The sequence below is a fragment of the Micromys minutus genome (genome assembly GCF_963924665.1).
Source record: "Micromys minutus genome assembly, chromosome: 1".
NCBI lineage: Eukaryota > Metazoa > Chordata > Mammalia > Rodentia > Muridae > Micromys > Micromys minutus.
In genome coordinates, this window is record NC_137969.1 from 128,729,337 (window position 1) to 128,747,273 (window position 17,937).

The window sequence follows — 17,937 nt, forward strand, 5'->3', positions numbered from 1 at the left end:
GGCCCGTGACGTTTCTCACAGTCAAAGTTTACCCCACTTAATTTCCTGTTCTGAAAACCTCAAGAGTGTGTGAATGACAACCCAGTGGCCTATATAAGAAACTTAAGAGTTCTGTATCCAGATCTGAGGTGTTGGCACTTCCTCACACCTACATCTGTGGGTGTGTCTAGAAAACATTTTGAAAAAATCACAGAATTTTGGTAAAGGAGACCTTAATAGCAATCAAGTCAAACTGTCTTCTCTGTGCAGATGTGGCAATAAAGGACAGACAAGAAGACTTTTGATTTGCCCAAGGGTTCACAGTGGTACAGGGAAAACCGAATTCTAGGATCTTAAATATCCACACTAGGATGTTTGGTCCTCTGACTCAGGACTGACTCCGTGGACCTGATTTGGGATTTTCGGAGAATCTAAAGATCTCTTTAAAAGACTGAAGCTAGGCGTGTTGGCAAAAGTCTTTAATTCCAGCACTGGGGAGGCAGGGTTCAAGGCCTGCCTCGTCTACATAGAGAGTTCCAGGACAGCCAGGGTTACATAGGGAGACAGAGAGAGAGAGAGAGAGAGAGAGAGAGAGAGAGAGAGAGACAGACAGACAGAGAGGGAGATAGGGACAGAGACAGAGAAAACAGTTCCCAAGTTCTGCCATGTATCCATTGGTTCTGTTTTCCCCTAGAAAGTATTTGTATGGCTAGGGAAATGGCTCAGTGGGCAAAGTATTTAACACGAAAGTTATGAGGACCCAAGTTCAGAGCCAGAAAAGTCCCACGATTGACAAGTAGGCACGGTACCCCACCTGTAAACCAAGTGCTTGGGAGGTGCAGACAAGAGGTCCTGAGGGCAGACTGGCTACCTAGACCGGCCAAATTAGCCAGCTCTGAGTTCAATGAGAGATTCTCCCTCCCTACACATGATGGAACGCAATCAAAGAAGACACATAGCATCAACTCCAGCCTACATGTGCATACACATACACACACACACATATGTACACACACACCCTGCCACCCCCGACATACATGTGATAAGAAAGAGTATTCATTTCAAACTGTTCACACAGGAACTCTACCTTCTAACTTTCCTTAGCAGCCCCTGGTTCCTCTCTCAGCTCATCCAGATAAAAGAAGACCCTGGGTGGGACGCGAGAGCATTGGTACATCACCAGCTCCTTGAAGGAGACATGAGTTGATTAAAAAGTGTCTACGGTTTTGTGGTGTGGGGAGTTGGAAGGAATATGGCACATTATGACAGGAATATTTCACTTTTAGCCATTAGAAAAGAAATGAGCTTCGCCTTCAGTGCAGCCTTCAAGATAGCAGCACAGACTCTTGACCGAGGAGGTCAGAGAGGGAAGCCAGCTCCTGCCTGTGTGCGCACCACATGCTCCAGCCTGGGAGAGATTACAGGGGCCACTGACCTGTGAAGGAATGGTTCTTAACTTCCTGAGCTTTGGGGGCTCTCAAATACCAAGAACAGTGTGTTGGATAGGAAGCGGTTTCTACTGATAGGAACTGGGCTAGCTTCTTCACCTGAAGCTCGTAAAGAGGAGGAAACTGTGAACGAGAAACGCACTCAGAGAAACTGGACATCAGGCTGGGATGGTCCACTAATCCAGGGACCCAAGTCCAACCAGGCATCTTGGAAACCATACGGCAGCTCAAAGCACTTTCTCCCTCGCTCCCTCGGCAGCACCCTGGGCTCCCACAGGGGACCTACTTGTGTTAAATACCACTTGGTTCTAACACCTCTGATGCAGAGCCCAGCACTTCAACAGGAGCATCCAGTGCTCTGGAAACATTCTTAGGACCTCTGAGGTAACTAATTCTGACCACAATGGTCAGGGTCAGTTAGTTCATCATCAGCCATGCTGTGGCTCAAAAGGGGCAAATATTTCTATTTGTATGAGTCTACCTGTGAGTCAAGTATCTAACAACCGCAGGGCCCAGGCAGTCTTCTCTTCAGAAAGCCATATTTGATCCCCGGGTGAGATAGAATTGGCGTCTGTCAGATTTGGGACTAGACAGTCTCTAATCCTCAAATTTCCAATTAAAGCCAGATCTCTGAAAATTCAAGGACACTATGGTCTACGTAGTGAGACACTGTCTCAAAAACAAAAACAACAACAAAAAATCAGCTAAGGAGACAAACTTATGTTACTTATAAATATATAACTTTATATATTATATGTATTTACAATATATACAGTATACAGTTTTTAAATGTACTACTATGAACGGGTTGGAAAAGAGATGTTTTCAAAACAGAGGATTACTACTTATCCAGGTGGGTTCCTGCTTTACCTAGAACTCAGTGGTAAACAACACCCCAGGCCCGGGTTTATATAGAAGCCAAAGGGCATAGAAGAGTTGTTGGGACATGGCTTGTCCTCATCTCAAACACCCTGGCTTTCTACTAGTGCCAGCTAGAATAGTCTCACGTTCATCTCCTGGGGCCTGGGCACAGGGCCTGGTGCATGGCTGGCGCTCAAACTCCTGAAGGAATGAGCAAGATTAGTGCCTCCCGTCACCAGCTCCAAGAGTCCATCTGTGCAGCCTGCAAAGCAGCCACGGAGCTAAGGCTGGATCCGAAGCAGATGTTTTGGAGCCTCCGCACTGTAAGTAGAGCAGTCTGTACTCCCAAGCACCAAGTGGATTGCATTCCAATGGCATGCCATTTCTTCCTCTTGCCTTGGAAACTGGAGCCCCCATTTATCTTCCAAAGGTTTCTTCGCATTCAACTAGCTCATCTATCGTACGCAGCAAGTCTTCAAATGAAGGCCTTCCCTCTGGTCTCTACAGTTAGAAAAGTCAAAGAGAAGCTGTGAGTTTCAGAACCCACCCCACAGAAAATTCTCACTGCTCGAATCCTGCAGAACACTGCAGAGGCCAAGACTCAAGGAAATGGGGAAACCCAGAAAGACATCACTTTGCCCTAACCAACCCCATCGCTGCTGGGTTCCTTTTTGAGCCCTCACTATTGTGTACCAGTTCAGAGACCTACAAAGATTCCATGGTGTTGGAGAAATCAAGTCTTACTTGTTTTGAGGGCTCTCTGTGACCCACCCCACCCCCAGCCCCTTGTCAGCTAACCTCATTTCCCACAATTCAGACTAAGCTCCACCCTCGGGCACACACACCGTGTTTCTAACCAAATCCTCCACCTCGGTCGGTCACACTGCTCTCCCTGTTACCACTTCCTGCCCAGTCAGCCTCTGCGCATCCCAATCAGTGCTGGTGGGAGATGTCACAGCAAGGGCTTTGGTGCTGGATGGGCCTCTGATGCTCCGTAGGTAACTGGCCCCGGACAAGTATCACCCTCGTGAGCCTTGTGGTCACAGTACAACTATCTATGTCTCAGAGGGTTACTCTAAAAATAAAATGTAAAGGACTGTATAAAACATATATGTGAACTGAAGTCTTTCAAGAGTCTCTGTGGGGTTTAATGCCTTCTGTGGAGGTGACATTTCAGTGTTCCTAGAGATTAAAGTAAGATACCTAGAGACAGTGAGCTTAAAGAATCCCACAGTTACTGAACGGAAAGGAGAGAAACAAATTCTCCAGGCTTATTTCCCAGGCCCTGGCTGTGGAAGGATCCCACCTGGGAGGGAAGCATACAGCCTGGGTTAAGCTATAAGCATTGTCCGTTTCTTCAGATTCCGGTCAATATTCAGAACCAAGACGAAGCTTCCTGCTAGAGTTGGACATCCCTGTGCAGGAGGCACACCCTCACTGGCCCACAAGAACTGTCCAGTCCCCATTCACCAGGCCCAACCATGAGACATTTTACAGACCAGAAGACAGCACCGAGAAACAGCCATACCTCTTGCCAGCACCTCAGCATCACCTCATACAAATATTTGGAGGCCAACTTTGGCCGCTGGAGTCGGTGGCCTCGAGTAACCATGGTTACCACTTCATAATTGGTGTTCTTCTCAAAGGGCATCCTGCCTTCGGTGAATATTTCCCACATTAGCACGCCTACGAAATGGTAAGGTTACTCAATGACGCGTCCGCTTCCTCTTCAGACAGAAGGGGAGGAGACGTGCATCATGGACTTACCAAACGACCAGACGTCTGACTTGCTGCTAAAGCGGCTGTAATTAAACACTTCCGGGGGACACCACTTCACGGGGAACTTGGCACCAGAGGAACTTGTGTACTGATCATCCAGAACGTACCTAGGATGAGACACATCCTGGGTCACACATTTGCATGTCAGACGTGAGCTTTCATTTTCCCCCTAACAAAGACAGGCCAAGGCCATAACTGAAGTCTACCACGCAGGCACCTGGGTGAAATGAGACTTAGCTCTTGGCCTTGCCTGGTGAGGTCTATCTAGCTCCTCCCAGTAAGTTAAGAACAGGAGAAGGTGACCTAGTGTGTGTACTTTTATTGCACTGTTGTTTATCTTATGAGGCAACAGAGGCAGAAGACTATACAACTGTTGCAAACTTTTGGGGTGTGTGACATTGTTCTCTGAACAAAATTTTATCCAAAGGCCCTGTATGTGAAAGATCTAAAGAAAAGCTGCTTACAGGAAGTGGTAACAAGTAACTAGAGACGCCCGTGCTCTGAGCCCTACGGCCCCACAATTTAAAGCTATGGCATTTGCAAGCAACAAGAGCACAGCAGAAAAACAGATTAGAGGCAAACAGAAGTATACAATGTTTATATACCAGAATACTGTCCCTACACACACACAAACAACGCTTTGTCATTTTTCTATGTGAACATATACAGATCCATGCAGAAAGACACACGGAAACTGTAGCACCAAACTACTATTCTCTGGGGAGAATCCCTGATGCCTGACGGATTCCGGGACTTCAGCCCCTTTGCTGTATATTTAGCATGTATTTATCAGTGGAATTATTAATGCATTACATATTTCTATGAAATTAAATTCTAAAGATGCCAAGGGAAAAGATTCAAATGAGCAAGATGACTTTCTCTAGTACAGACAAAGATGGTATCTGGCGGAGAATGCCATCTTGGGGTGGATCAAATGGTTGTCAGTCAGGTAAGTCTGAATTTGGTGCATAAAGAGTAGTTCTCAATGAAAGGCTGTGCTTGTATATCAGCTGCACAGGCTCTTTTCCACCAGGACCAGTGGAGAGCCTGGGGCACAAGCCCGGGGAGGTCTCACCAGGAGTTCTCAGGGCACAGAGAGCGTGGTGCTCTCTGGAAAACGGTTCTTTTTGGCCTAGAAAAAGAGCGGGGTCTCTGGCAATAGGACTCAGGACCTGTGGGCAGAGGGCTGAGCTCCCAGAACAGCCTCACATGAGCTCCCACACCTGAGCCCACAAAGACAGAACTGAGTCACTGCCATTAGAACTCACCGCTTGCCCACAAAGAGCCAAACACCCAGGAATAATTTCCTTCCTGAGCCCACGGGCCCTCAGATCCACAGGAGAGACAGGTGCCAGTCAGTGACAACAAGACCATCTATAATCACAGACAACAAGATGGCAAAAGAAAAGCACAAGAACTTAAGCAATGGAAACCATGACAACCTGGCAACATCAGAACCCAGCTCTCCCACCACAGCAAGTAGTGGATTGCAAAACACTCCAGAAAAACAAGACTCAGACTTGAATCATACATCATGATGATGATGGAAATCTTCGAGAAACACATGAATAATTCCCTTAAACAAAACAATTACAGGAGAACCAAAAGATATCACTCAAAGAATTACAGGAAAACACAACCAAACAGATGATGGAATTGAAAACAGAAATAGAAACATTAAAGAAAATACAAAAAGAGACAACACTAGAGATAGAAAACCTAAAAAAGAAATCAGGAGTCACAGATGCAAGCATCACCAACAGGTTACAAGAGATGAAAGAGAGAATCTCAGGGGCCGAAGACAACATAGAAAACATAGACAAAAGTCAGAGAAGATGCAAAGACCAAAAAGCTCCTAACCCAAAATGTCCAGGAGATCTAGGACACAAACCTAAGGATAATAGGTGTAGAAGAGGGCAAAAAATATCAACTAAAAGGTACAGTAAATATCTTCAACAAAAATTATAGAAGAAAACTTCCCTACCCTTAAGAATGAGATGACCATGAACATAAAAGAAGCCTACAGAACTTCAAATAGATTGGATCAGAAAAGAAATTCTTCCCAACACATAATAGTTAAAACACCAAATGTTCAAAACAAAGAAAGAAAGAATGTGTGGTACATTTACACAAGGGAGTACTACTCAGCTATTAGAAACAATGACTTTATGAAATTCCTAGGTAAATGGATGTATCTAGAGAATATCATCCTGAGTGAGGTAACAAAAGAACAGACATAATATGCAGTCACTGATAATTGGATACTAGTCCCAGAAAGCTCTGAATACTCAAGAAACAATTCACAGACCATATGAAGCTCAAAAAGAAGGAAGGCCAAAATGTGAAAGCCTCAGTCCCTCTTAGGAAAAAAAAAAGTGAATAGCACTCAGAGTGTGGTATACCTAGACCTTAAATCATTAATAATCCAAGAGCTAAGAATACGGCCTTGTGGCAATCCTTGGTATTTAAAAATTATTATGTTTAATCTTTACAGACCAAGAGAACTTTGACTATTTCCATGTTATATTTTGTTTTACATGTACTTTATGCTCATTGTAACTAGTAAGTTTTCAATGCATACAATCAAACCTTTAAAGAAAATCAAGTACTGACAAAAATATATATTCATATAGTTTTATGCAAAAAAAAAAAAAAGTAATTCTCGGGGGGCTGGAGAGATGGCTCAATGGTTAAGAGCACTGATTGCTCTTCCAAAGGTCCTGAGTTCAATTCCCAGCAACCACATGGTGGCTCAAAACCATCTGTAATGGGATCTGATGCCCTCTTCTGGTGTGTCTGAAGACAGCTACAGTGTCATATAAATAAAATGAATAAATAAATCTTAAAAAAAACAAAACAAAACAAAGAGTAGTTCTCTGAGGACTGGCAGAAAAGTGCCGACTTTCTGCAAGCCAAATATAAGAAGAGTGGCAGTAAGACAGCTCAGGGCCACCTGCCCGGTAACACACATCTTTTCCTATAGCACATTGAAAGGACTGGAGTACTCAGGGCTTCAAGAGTCAGAAGCTGCTAATGATAGTGTTGGAGCCTCCAGAGGCCCGCATCTTCTTAAAAGCTGGCCTTGGCCCCGAGAGGACCCAACACTTCCCTGTCTTCTTGGCTTTTCTTAGCTCTCCCTCTGACCAGCTTCCTTGGCCCTCTTCCAGTTTCCCTGGGCAGGTCACACTAGTCCCAGACTTCAAGTGGCACCAACTGTGGTGTCCACTCAATGTTCCCATGTGAGAAAAGCCTTTCTGGTCACCAGTTCTCCAGCGGTTGGCTCCACCCCCAACCACACACACCCAAGTAAGCCTTTTCAAAGAAGACAGTGGACTTTTTCTGAGAAAAACCAGATTATACAGAGGATTTCAGATTCGGCGGGGCACGCCATCCTTGTGACAGCTCAAGGTTTTGCCTCTACAGTATGAAAGTGACCACAGACAGCATCAACAGTTGATCAAGACTGAGAGTCTCAATAAACACTGTGTGTGTTTTTTTAGTAGATGGTGACTTTAACTGGAGAAAATCCTCGGGTGTCCTGATGTGCTTTTAGTCTCTTCTTAACTGTTTTTAAATAAGAACTCACCAGATGCACAAAAAGGCACACACTGGACTGACAGTCACTGTTTGCTGACCCCCCTGCTTTGTCACAGACATTTACTCCAGGTCTATGTCTCTCCTTTCTCTAGCATTTAGGCTACATGTGGGCTTCAGTTTACTCACGGCTGTGGCTCATAGGGTTAGTCTCTCATCATACACTAGACACCTGATTTTTTTATATACGCATGACTCGGTGGAGAGAGGGAAAAGAAGACAGACAAACTGTTTCTTAAAAGTCTATTCTAATACTATTAAAATTACAAACACTAAGAGATTAAAAACACGGCAAAGGAGGATACATGAAGCACTGGATCAAATTCCGAAGAAATGAGAGATAGAGACTTAATGGGCTCTACTGCCATCTAGTGGAGAGAATTACTAACGTCACAATATATACTTTGTCTTCTTTAACCTTACAGCAGTTGAATTGATTTTCTTATTGCTTTATTGGTACAAATTATTCCCACATTAATTTTTCTTTTAATGCATGGTCTCATGTAGCCACAGACTGGCGGCAAACTTGGTATATAGCCAGGAGTGACTTTGAAATCCTGATTCTCTAAGAACTAGATTAAAAGCGAGCATCACTATAAACAGGGCCCAAGCTTTCGTTTCAGTTTGGGGAGGGTATGCTCATGGGGCGGTGGGTGCAGAGAGAGGACAGAGGTAACCTTGGATGGTATGGTCAGGAACACTGTCCACCTACTTTGAGTCAGGTTCTTCTCAATGGCTTAGATTCTATCAGTTAATCTAGGCTGGCTAGCCAGAGAGCTTCAGGGATTCCCCCAGGCTCTGCCTCCCCAGTTCTGGGATTTCAAAGCATGAGCCACCACTCCTGAATTTTTTTCTGCCTTCTGGTCAAACTCAGGCTCTCATATTTGGGGGGAGGGGAAGCAATTTGCCTACTGAGCTGTCCTACTAAGCTATCCTACTGACCTGTCCTACTAAGGCCTTCCCATGCTTATTAGTTATTCAAAAATATCATGATGGTCACATAGTACCCAGTCATCCCTTAAAAGCACACCGTACCTGGCCATTCCAAAATCAGACACTTTGACAACTCCTGCTTCATTCACTAGACAATTTCTGGCAGCCTGGAAAACAACATTATGAGGTTACGTTTTTTTAAAGTCCTGCAATAAAGGAAAAGCAGTGGCTCGATTTTTACTAAATATAATATAGTCCCCATCAGAAAAGATGCAAATTTGTCCATGGAAACTGTTTACATCCTTATAGAAGGTACCTCCGACATAAATCTCAAGCAACCTGGAGAAAGATTGTTAGAAATACCACAAGGCATTATGATACTGTCTTTAGCGATACCGCACTTAGTGAGGACCAATGGACATTCAAACCTCCTTCCTCGTCCAGGCCTACGGTTGGGTGACCATATTACTGTGTGATTCTCTCACTGATGGTGACAACACTCTTGAAGTCTTTAGTCTAAATCAAAGATGAATTCTCTCTACATGACAGTAGAAACAGTGTCACAGTGACCAGTAACCTGAGGGTCACTCCAACAACCAAAAGAATAGACGGGTGTCAACACAGGACCTGCTTTTATCATGTCATGATGACGTTTCTAATCTATTAAGACACGGTATACTTCTCTGGTAAAGCACAAACATAGGTTTTTTTTTGGGGAGATTTTGGTCTATTCTTGAAAGTTACGTGAATGAATACAATAATTCGGTGGAATGACAAATTGCTTTTTAACACAGCGGATGGGGCAAGGTTTCTCCCTCCCTCTTCAGATGTTTGCTTTGTCCTGTGTGTCAATTCCCCAGAGATCATTTCTTTCTTCTGAGCACATTTGCAACAGACAGTGCCCATTTCCTGAATTATCTGTCACTTTCGAGCCCAGGGAACACTTTACCCAGGGGAAAGGCACATCAGACTTTCTTTTGTGAGGGCAAAAGTTATGTTTTAAGTTTTAAATTGCTGTGCTTGAAAGATCTATCAATTAAAAGTGTCTTTAACCTCTAAGTTTCACTTGCCCAAGGACAGCACCTTCCTGGAAGGCTGAGGACTGTTGCCTCATATAAGACAACAAGCCCTGTGTTCACACTTCTGTCAGTGAGGCTGGTTGTCCCAGATGCACAAGATGTGCTTGATCACAGGTAAGCAGAGGCATATACACTAGGAACTACGCTTGCCCCTGATTGGACAAAGTCCAAAGTCCATAGCTCATTGGTTCGCCTTTACAAGCAGACTAATGTAATTAGCAGCCACTCTGGGAATCGTGGGTATGGACCTGGCCAGTGTCCATCATCCTGGTCAGTATTTAATAAAGCTTGCTTCAAATCTGGCTCAAAAACTATGTCAGTAATCTTATTCTTGCCTGGCAGGATTAATACTTTAAAGGGTGTTAAAAACCTTCCAGGATTTCTTATCGGTATCATGGCCAAGAAAAAAAAAAAAATCAAGAAAATAAATTCTGCATGGACAAGTGCAAGAGTCATGAAAATCTTTCGTCTGTATCCGTTCAAGGACAAAATTAGGACGATGCTTAATTCATGAGTTTCAACAGGACAATTAGCTGCTGTCATAGCGACACATAATCATCAGAACTAATGTTGTATGTCACATCTACTTCACGGAGCCCTATGCCTCGATTATGTGCTATGAACTTTAACATGGTGTGTGAGCCAAACAATGAAGTGCACACTGCAGATCTGGTTTACAGAATGGGTTGGGACCAGCTGACAGCACACATACTGCCAATCAGTTCAGTGCTCTGCTTTAAATCCAGAGATGACTTCGGAGTTACAACACAGCCTCTAAAGGCAAGCTCTGGGCCCAACTCCTCCGCCATCTCCCCTGCTATTTTATCTAGTTTCACTCACTTCCTTTGTATGTAAGACAGAGCTAGGAAGGAATGACGTCAGCTTTCTAATCAAAGGAGCTTATAAGCACACGGTACAAAAAGCAAGGCCCCTTCAGGTGATGCTGTAACAAAGCACCCTGCCGTTCCTGCTCCAAGGATCCACACTCTATCATAAGGCGGCTAAAGATGGAGACGCTGAGAATTCTGGTGGTTTGGTGGCATAACCAAGGTTGAAGGTGGCACCACTGTGGTTCGACAGTGGTTACTTGTGAAGGAGGGCTAGGAAGGGAATGTAGAAGGGAGAGAAGATCGGAGGGGAAAAGAGGGAACTGAGAAACTTCTCTGTCACAGACCTTTAGAACAGGATTGGGGTTTTTTGTCTTTTCTTCCTAGTATTTTTATTAGTACTGAAAACTCCCAGAATATCCTCTTAGTTGAGAGATAAGGACAACAGCTCAGGGTTTCTCCAGTACTTTCTGTTCAGTGTGTGTAGCAGAGAGAGCTAGAGACTTGGTCTGAAGGTCAACGGTGAACCTAACTTCCTCATTTCTCACAATAGGCAAGCCACACTCCCTTCCCCGAAGCTGACATTCCCATCTATATTACACAATGACACCGAATAAATCTGCTATGACTAGCTATCTCCTGGGAATCTCCCAGAGCTCAAATAATTAATTCACGGAAACTTGCTTGCAGATGATATGTCTGTATGCTATTATATTTAATAAAGGTCTTTTCCTTCAAAATTATCAAGTGATTAAAATTTACCCAGTTTGAAAATAATGAAATCTTGTTAAGGACAAAGACAGGGAACCAATACAACGGGCTCACTGTGTAACCCTACAGGACAATGGAATCCAGCCAGGATGTAGGAAGCCAGGGGAAGTGAGAGCCCAGGGGGACCCTGGTTACCAGGTCTCTGTGAATGAAGCTGTTTCTCTCCAGGTACTCCATCCCTTCACACACATCCTGGCACATGCTTAGCAGCACATCTCTGCTGAAGTGGCCTTGTCTCTGTCGGAGGAAATTCAGAAGGCAGCCCCGTTCCATGAACTCAGTCACGATGTAGATGGGCCTCTGCTGGGTGCACACACCATAAAGCTGTACCAGCTTGGGGTGTGTGAGCTTCCTGGGAATATGACAGACACACAGAGTTACCAAGGGGGTGGGGGAGACATCAGGCATATGTGCCGGAAGGGTGGGGGCAGTTTTTAATGCAAAAGAAGGGGGCTGGTGGAAGCTAGAAACTTACATCATGGGGGCTGGAGACAGGACTCAGTAGATAAGAACACTAGCTGCTCTTCCGGAGGACCTGAGTTCAATCCCTAGCACCCACATGCTGGCTCACACCCACTGTAACTCCAGTCCCAGGGCAAACTGATGCCCTCTTCTGGCCTCTGCAGGCACTGTATGCATATAGTGCACAGACATATGTGCAGTCAAAACTAATAACAACAACAACAACAATAATAATAACAACAGCAGAAACTTACATCATGACTTTAGCTTCCTCTATGAAATCTTCTTCACACATGGCACCTTCCCGAATAGCTTTGATGGCTACTTTGTACTGGGCCCGCCACTTGCCAAGCCTCACCACTCCAAATAGTCCACTCCCCAGCTCCCTCATAAAGGTCAGCTCTGAAGGGTTAATCTCCCACTTATCTGTAAGACAGACAAGGGAAGATTGCCTTTACAAAGGAAACAGCCTACATCCATGGGGAAGAGACCAACCCCACAGTCCTAAATAACACAGTAATGACTACAAGACACAGAACTGCAGCCTGTACCCAGACACCCAGTACCCAGACACCCAGTACCCAGACACTTAGTACCCAGACACCCAGTACCCAGACACCCAGTACCCAGACAGACACCCAGTACCCAGACAGACACCCGGTACCCAAACAGACATGCAGTACCCAAACACCCACTACCCAGACAGATACTCAGTACTTAAACAGACACCCAGTACCCAGACACCTAGTACCCAGACACCCAGCACCCAGACACCTAGCACCCAGACACCCAGTACCCAAACACCCAATACCCAGACAGACACCCAGTACCCAAACAGACACCCAGTACCCAGACACCCAGTACCCAGACACCTAGTACCAAGACACCCAGTACCCAGACATCCAGTACCCAGACAGACACCCAGTACCCAGACAGACACCCAGTACCCAGACAGACACCCAGTACCCAGACAGACACCCAGTACCCAGATAGACACCCAGTACCCAGACAGACACCCAGCCAGTACCCAAACAGACACCCAGTACTCAGACACCCAGTACCCAGACACCCAGTATCCAGACACCCAGTATCCAGACACCCAGTACCCAGACAAACACCCAGTACTGGGACAGACACCTAGTACCCAGACAGACACTCAGTAACCAGACAGATACCCAGTACCCAGATACCCAGTACCCAGACACCAAGACTGCATAGCCAGTGTGTCGCGCGCCCACGCTTCCCGCCGATAGGAACAGGCGTGCAACAAACAACAAGATTCTTCTGCGGACAACCTTTATTGTACAGCACTCTGAGCAGGGGACTTCTTGAGCAGGAAACTTCTCTCTGAGCCGGGGACTCCCTACCGGGGTCTACTGTATAGGCGACCTCTCACGTGCAGTCTCCTACATGCGATCTCTCTGCCTAGTCTCTCTCCACGTGGGATCTCTCCGCAATCTCTTTTACCGAGTCTCTCTCCACGTGGGATCTCCTGCAATCTCTCCTATCGGGTCTCTCTCCACGTGGTATCTCTCTGCCATCTCTCCACGTGGTGTCTCCCGCAATCTCTCCACTATCTCTCGCAATCTCCTCACGTGGGGGAGAAATGCACTACTTATAAATGCCTAAGAGACTTGTGTTGCTACCTGATTGGTGCATCCTCCTGTAGCTCAATCACGTGCCCCGAGATTGGGCTGTGACTTATGTGGTTGCCAAGCAACACGAGGGGAAAGGTTTTTGCAGGCTGAACAATGGGCAGGAAGCTGGCGCCATCTATTGGCGCCAATGGCTTCCTACAGCAGTGAGAACCACCCAAATGGCGACTATTTTAGCAGTGACAGATTCAGTTTTTACCTATGAAAAGTTTTTGTAAATAACGATAAAAATAGAAAATCTAGTGTTATTATAAAGTATAGTCACCTAAAAACCCACTCTATCAATGCATTAAAAACAGCTGTAAACTTTCACCCAGAGAATTCTTTGGCTAAAACTGCTGATGCTTCCCCACCGGCCTACAAGGGCAACTCCAGCACAGTGAAAGGTTGACATCTCTGTCTCTGTTTGTACCTGTCTCATTACTTCTGGTCATATACCTATACATGTCAGCATCTTAATCACTCAAAGAGCATCCACAGAAGACCTGCCAATAGCTCATGGATGAAGGCACAGAGAGGTAGGAGAAACTGTGGCATTTTACAGGTTTCTAACACCCTATTCTGGATACTCCCAAAATATTACACTAAATCTCTCTAAGAGCTGTGCTAAACCTACAGTCTACAGTCTACCTTAGATTCCATGAATAACCATATCTCCTAAAGGCCAATGGCCCACCAGGTAAAGGCAATTATTCAAGATAGCAAGTTGCATCCTGGAGCAAGAGCAATCAGCTCCTTAGAACCTGCTTGTCCCCTCAAGCAGTAAAGGCCTCTTTGAACCACCTTGCAGGATTAGATCTGAGATAATTATCAACCAGGCCACACTTGTCCTTTCCCTGTTGTAGCCTTTGATGTGCGCACTCTGAAGACCCTTTCTTCAGTCCCTCATCCTAAAGCACAGCAACTGAGCCTCCTCTCTCTTTCTCATCGTTCTTCATCCTTACCTGGCACTGTGAGCCAGTGGAAGAGCTGAGGCTGTCAGGGCTGCCAGGACCTAGGCTTGCACTCTAGAATTCTGGCTCCAGGCCCCTGAGTTAAATTCTACACACTTACCCCTGTCCTGCAGAGCTGAATTCTTTTAGAAGAAAACTGCCAAAGCAGTTACAAAGTGAGCCTTACCGTAGCTGAAGCCAGCAGTAGTGGGTGCGTTCTTCCCCTTTGTACTAACCGGGTACCGCAGCCTGGTGACAAGTCCTAAAAATAAATTCTACCTTAATCATTCTACTCAGTCAAATGCTAAACAAGAAAAGCACGGGAACCAGTATCCGCCTCTTATTGAAGCCTCTCTTCATACACACATGGCGTCCACAGCACACGTGCACACATGACACTTAAAACACATATGCACACACATGGTGCCCATAGCACACATGCACACACAGCGCCCACAGCAAGCTTCCAACCATTCTGCACATTTCCTGTTTAGTACGGTGTTCATCTGGGACAAGGCTAGCTTCCTCTCTCCTCTAATACTGTAAAGGATATTAAAAGATGCCCAGCGCTTATCATCAGTGAGTTCATTATCTTTTTTCAATATGAGATCTGAATGATGAAGGAAAAAGTTATTAGTCTGCTAAAAATTAAAGCAATTCACCCGATGTAACTCAGTGTTCCTGACGGTAGTACTAAAATCTGGGGTGAGGATTAGCAGCCACTGGAAATCGGGAAGGTAAGTCATTTAAGTTGCTTAGAGCCCAAAAGAAGATATGGGGGCCTTCTTCCAAGGAGCACCCAGATAGGGCAGTAACTCTTTCATAGCACGTTTCATACTTTACGACCGCATGTGCATCTGGATCGATCACCATTTAATAGTCGCTGTTCTCTGTTCTCTCCTCAAAGACTTGGTTTCTTATATGAAGCAGGCACTAAATACATGTCAGTTAAATAAATTAAGACAGTGGTAAAATATTTAAACACATAAGAACACAAAGAATGGGGAAAGAAATACAATAGGAGACTATCAGAACAAGGTTATAATAAAGTTTTGTGAAAAACTGTTAAGAATTAATTGCTCAAGTTGTTTTTGTTTTTATTGGGTTTGGGAATTTTTTTTTTTTTTTTTTTTTTTTTTTTTGGTCCGTTATTTTTATTTTGTGGTTTTGTGTAGCCCCTGATGTTCTGGAACTCAACCTATAGACCAGCTCCAGCTGTCTCAAACTCAGAGATTCCCCTGCCTCTGCCTCCTTAAAGGTGTGTGCCACCATGCCTGGCTTAATTGCTCAAGTATTGAGCACAAAATTTCAGAAAACCCAGCAAACCTACTCATAGATGAGTATGCTGAAGAAAGAAAACCCTATCTCTGTGAGAACACATGAACACAAGATCTGTCAATAAAAAGGAGTGGGCACCCTCTCTGACTGCCAGCCTGAATTTCCAAATTTCAACTTCCTCAGGATTTAATTTCTGGGAGCAGGTCAGAATGCACAAGTCGATGTCTAAGAATGTGCTCAGTGGGTTCGTCACAGAAAACAAGCAAAATAAACAAAGCAAAACAAAACAGCAAAGCCCCTGGGGATTTCCACTGTCCATAACACCCTGCAGCCTTTCTTCCAGTATCACGGCATCTGGAGCCTGCGCAGACCCAGGCTGCATCCCGATTTCCACAGGAGAAATCTTGTCAAGGGAATTGTGTTAAGACAGCTTCCAAGACTGCAAACTAGAGGCCGATTGTCTGTCTCTCCACTTCGCAACATCACACTGACACTGGGAATAACTTAAAAACTAAACACAGATTTCTAACTCAACTGGGTGCCTAAAGCTTGTGCAAATATTATCAAGGCTCCGCATCATAATTTATGTCCGATTCCCATATGTCAGGCCTTCATCATTTTTGTCTTTTTCTGATTATTTCAACAAGGAATGTACAACACGGACAGATGTAAAAACGTTACAATGTGTCAAAACGAAAAAATAAAACAAAACAGAAAAACCCAGCCACAGTATAAATTGCTATTTCCACGAACTGTTTAGGACAGACAAACCTACTAAGGCAGAAAGCGGGTTAGTGCTTGCCTGGGACTAGGCTGTCAAAGACTGGGCATGAGTGACTGCTAATGGGTACAAGATTTAGTTGGAGGATGATAACAGTGTCCAAATGATTAGTTTATGGAGATGTGACTGTTGGCCCACTGTAAACAGTCTAAGAGGCATTGAACCCTGTGTTTTCAATGGCTGGATTTCTCGGTGTGTAAATTACATCTCAGTAACTCTTCCTATGCTCTATGTAAAGTAGTAAGTGACCCCAGAGGACAGCAGCAGGCATTGTAAAGAGGGCCTTTGATTAAAAACTCCCAAGTCAGTTTTCCACAGGTGAGATTAAGCCCCTGGCTATTGGACACATTAGTTGTTTACACTGGGGTTTTTTTTGTTGTTGTTGTTTTGTTTTGTTTTTTGCTGTTTGTTTGATGTTGGGTGTGACACAGACTCAAGTTGCTGAAAAAGCATGTGGGGCCTGCTGTCCAATCGTCTGTAGCCCTCTGTGGGTCACTTTTCAGTTCGTCAGCTTTAGCACGGGACCAATGCAATATGCATCACATGAAAAATATTGTCCTTTTAAAACTAGACCTTTCCTGATGTAATGAGCCATTGATCCCAGCCAGTCATGTGACTAGGTACTGTACCAAGTAACGTGTGACAGAGCCAGGCTGCACAGAGGATAGGCTGTACTGAATACATTTTCTACTGAAGGCATCTTTAGTTTGTGCCACTTTTATTGGGACGTAACCTCACTGTGACCTGTGAAGTGTGTGCACTGTGTTTCTTGGAAAGCTTTGCCCCTGGCTCATCTGAAAGCATCTATGACCTCTCTACACACATTTTCACGTGTACTTGATGAGATGGAAGAGGGGCCTTCCTTATGTTGCCCAGACTGGCCTTGAACGCTCTGACTCCTGTGATCCCCCAAACTCAGTCTCCTAGGTCACTCTTAGGATAGGCACATCTTGAAATTTTAGATTAGTGCCAAGGCTAAAAAGCGCAGCGGTGGAAAGACCCACAGACGTTAAAGACCTAGAGTCCTGTGATGGAAACTTGGTGTTCTCTGAAATCTGGTAGAATTTCTGGCCTTTCTTTGGATACAGAATGTTCTTAATACACAATAATTTTACACCAGTCACACTTAAGAGATAACTATAAAAAAAAAAAACCTACCCTTTGAAGAATCCACTATAATATGGTCACCAGTATTCAAAATGGGTCGCTACAGCTCACTCACCTGCTGCGTTGTGCTTGTGATATTCAATGATCTCAGGAATGGACCCAAACGCATGTTTTTCTGCCAGGTAATACTTCTTTGGGGATGTTGCTGTTTCCTTTATGTGGTAATGCCTAAAACCTGACGAGCCTTCTCTGTTAAAAAGACAAAATAAAACTGTATATTACATCCGGTATAAGTATATCTATCCACATAGATATTAACCTCCAAATAAGGGTGAAAAAAAAAGAGAGAATTGATATAGATGTTTTTAAGAGTAGATAGATAATAAATCAATTCAGGCCTTTGATAGCAATACTTGGGAGGCAAAGGCAGGGACATATAGGTTCCTTGTGA

The 17,937-nt window shown here is 44.6% G+C and overlaps 1 protein-coding gene across 6 annotated transcripts in view; it reads right to left on the reverse strand.

Annotated features, from left to right (window-relative positions):
• Positions 1 to 2,214: 2,214 nt before the first annotated feature.
• The window catches only part of TEC (tec protein tyrosine kinase), a 99,621-nt gene continuing 83,898 nt past the window's right edge, over positions 2,215 to 17,937 (reverse strand). For all 6 annotated transcript variants that reach the window (XM_080936427.1, XM_080936428.1, XM_080936430.1 and 3 more), the window contains 8 exons: positions 17,602 to 17,735; positions 14,508 to 14,582; positions 11,988 to 12,159; positions 11,407 to 11,623; positions 8,697 to 8,761; positions 4,056 to 4,174; positions 3,817 to 3,974; positions 2,215 to 2,789 (listed from right to left, as the gene is read on the reverse strand). In XM_080936427.1, coding sequence (XP_080792553.1) covers positions 2,706 to 2,789; positions 3,817 to 3,974; positions 4,056 to 4,174; positions 8,697 to 8,761; positions 11,407 to 11,623; positions 11,988 to 12,159; positions 14,508 to 14,582; positions 17,602 to 17,735 — 1,024 coding nt within the window. In that variant the 3' untranslated portion in view covers positions 2,215 to 2,705. The remainder of the gene's footprint in view (positions 2,790 to 3,816; positions 3,975 to 4,055; positions 4,175 to 8,696; positions 8,762 to 11,406; positions 11,624 to 11,987; positions 12,160 to 14,507; positions 14,583 to 17,601; positions 17,736 to 17,937) is intronic.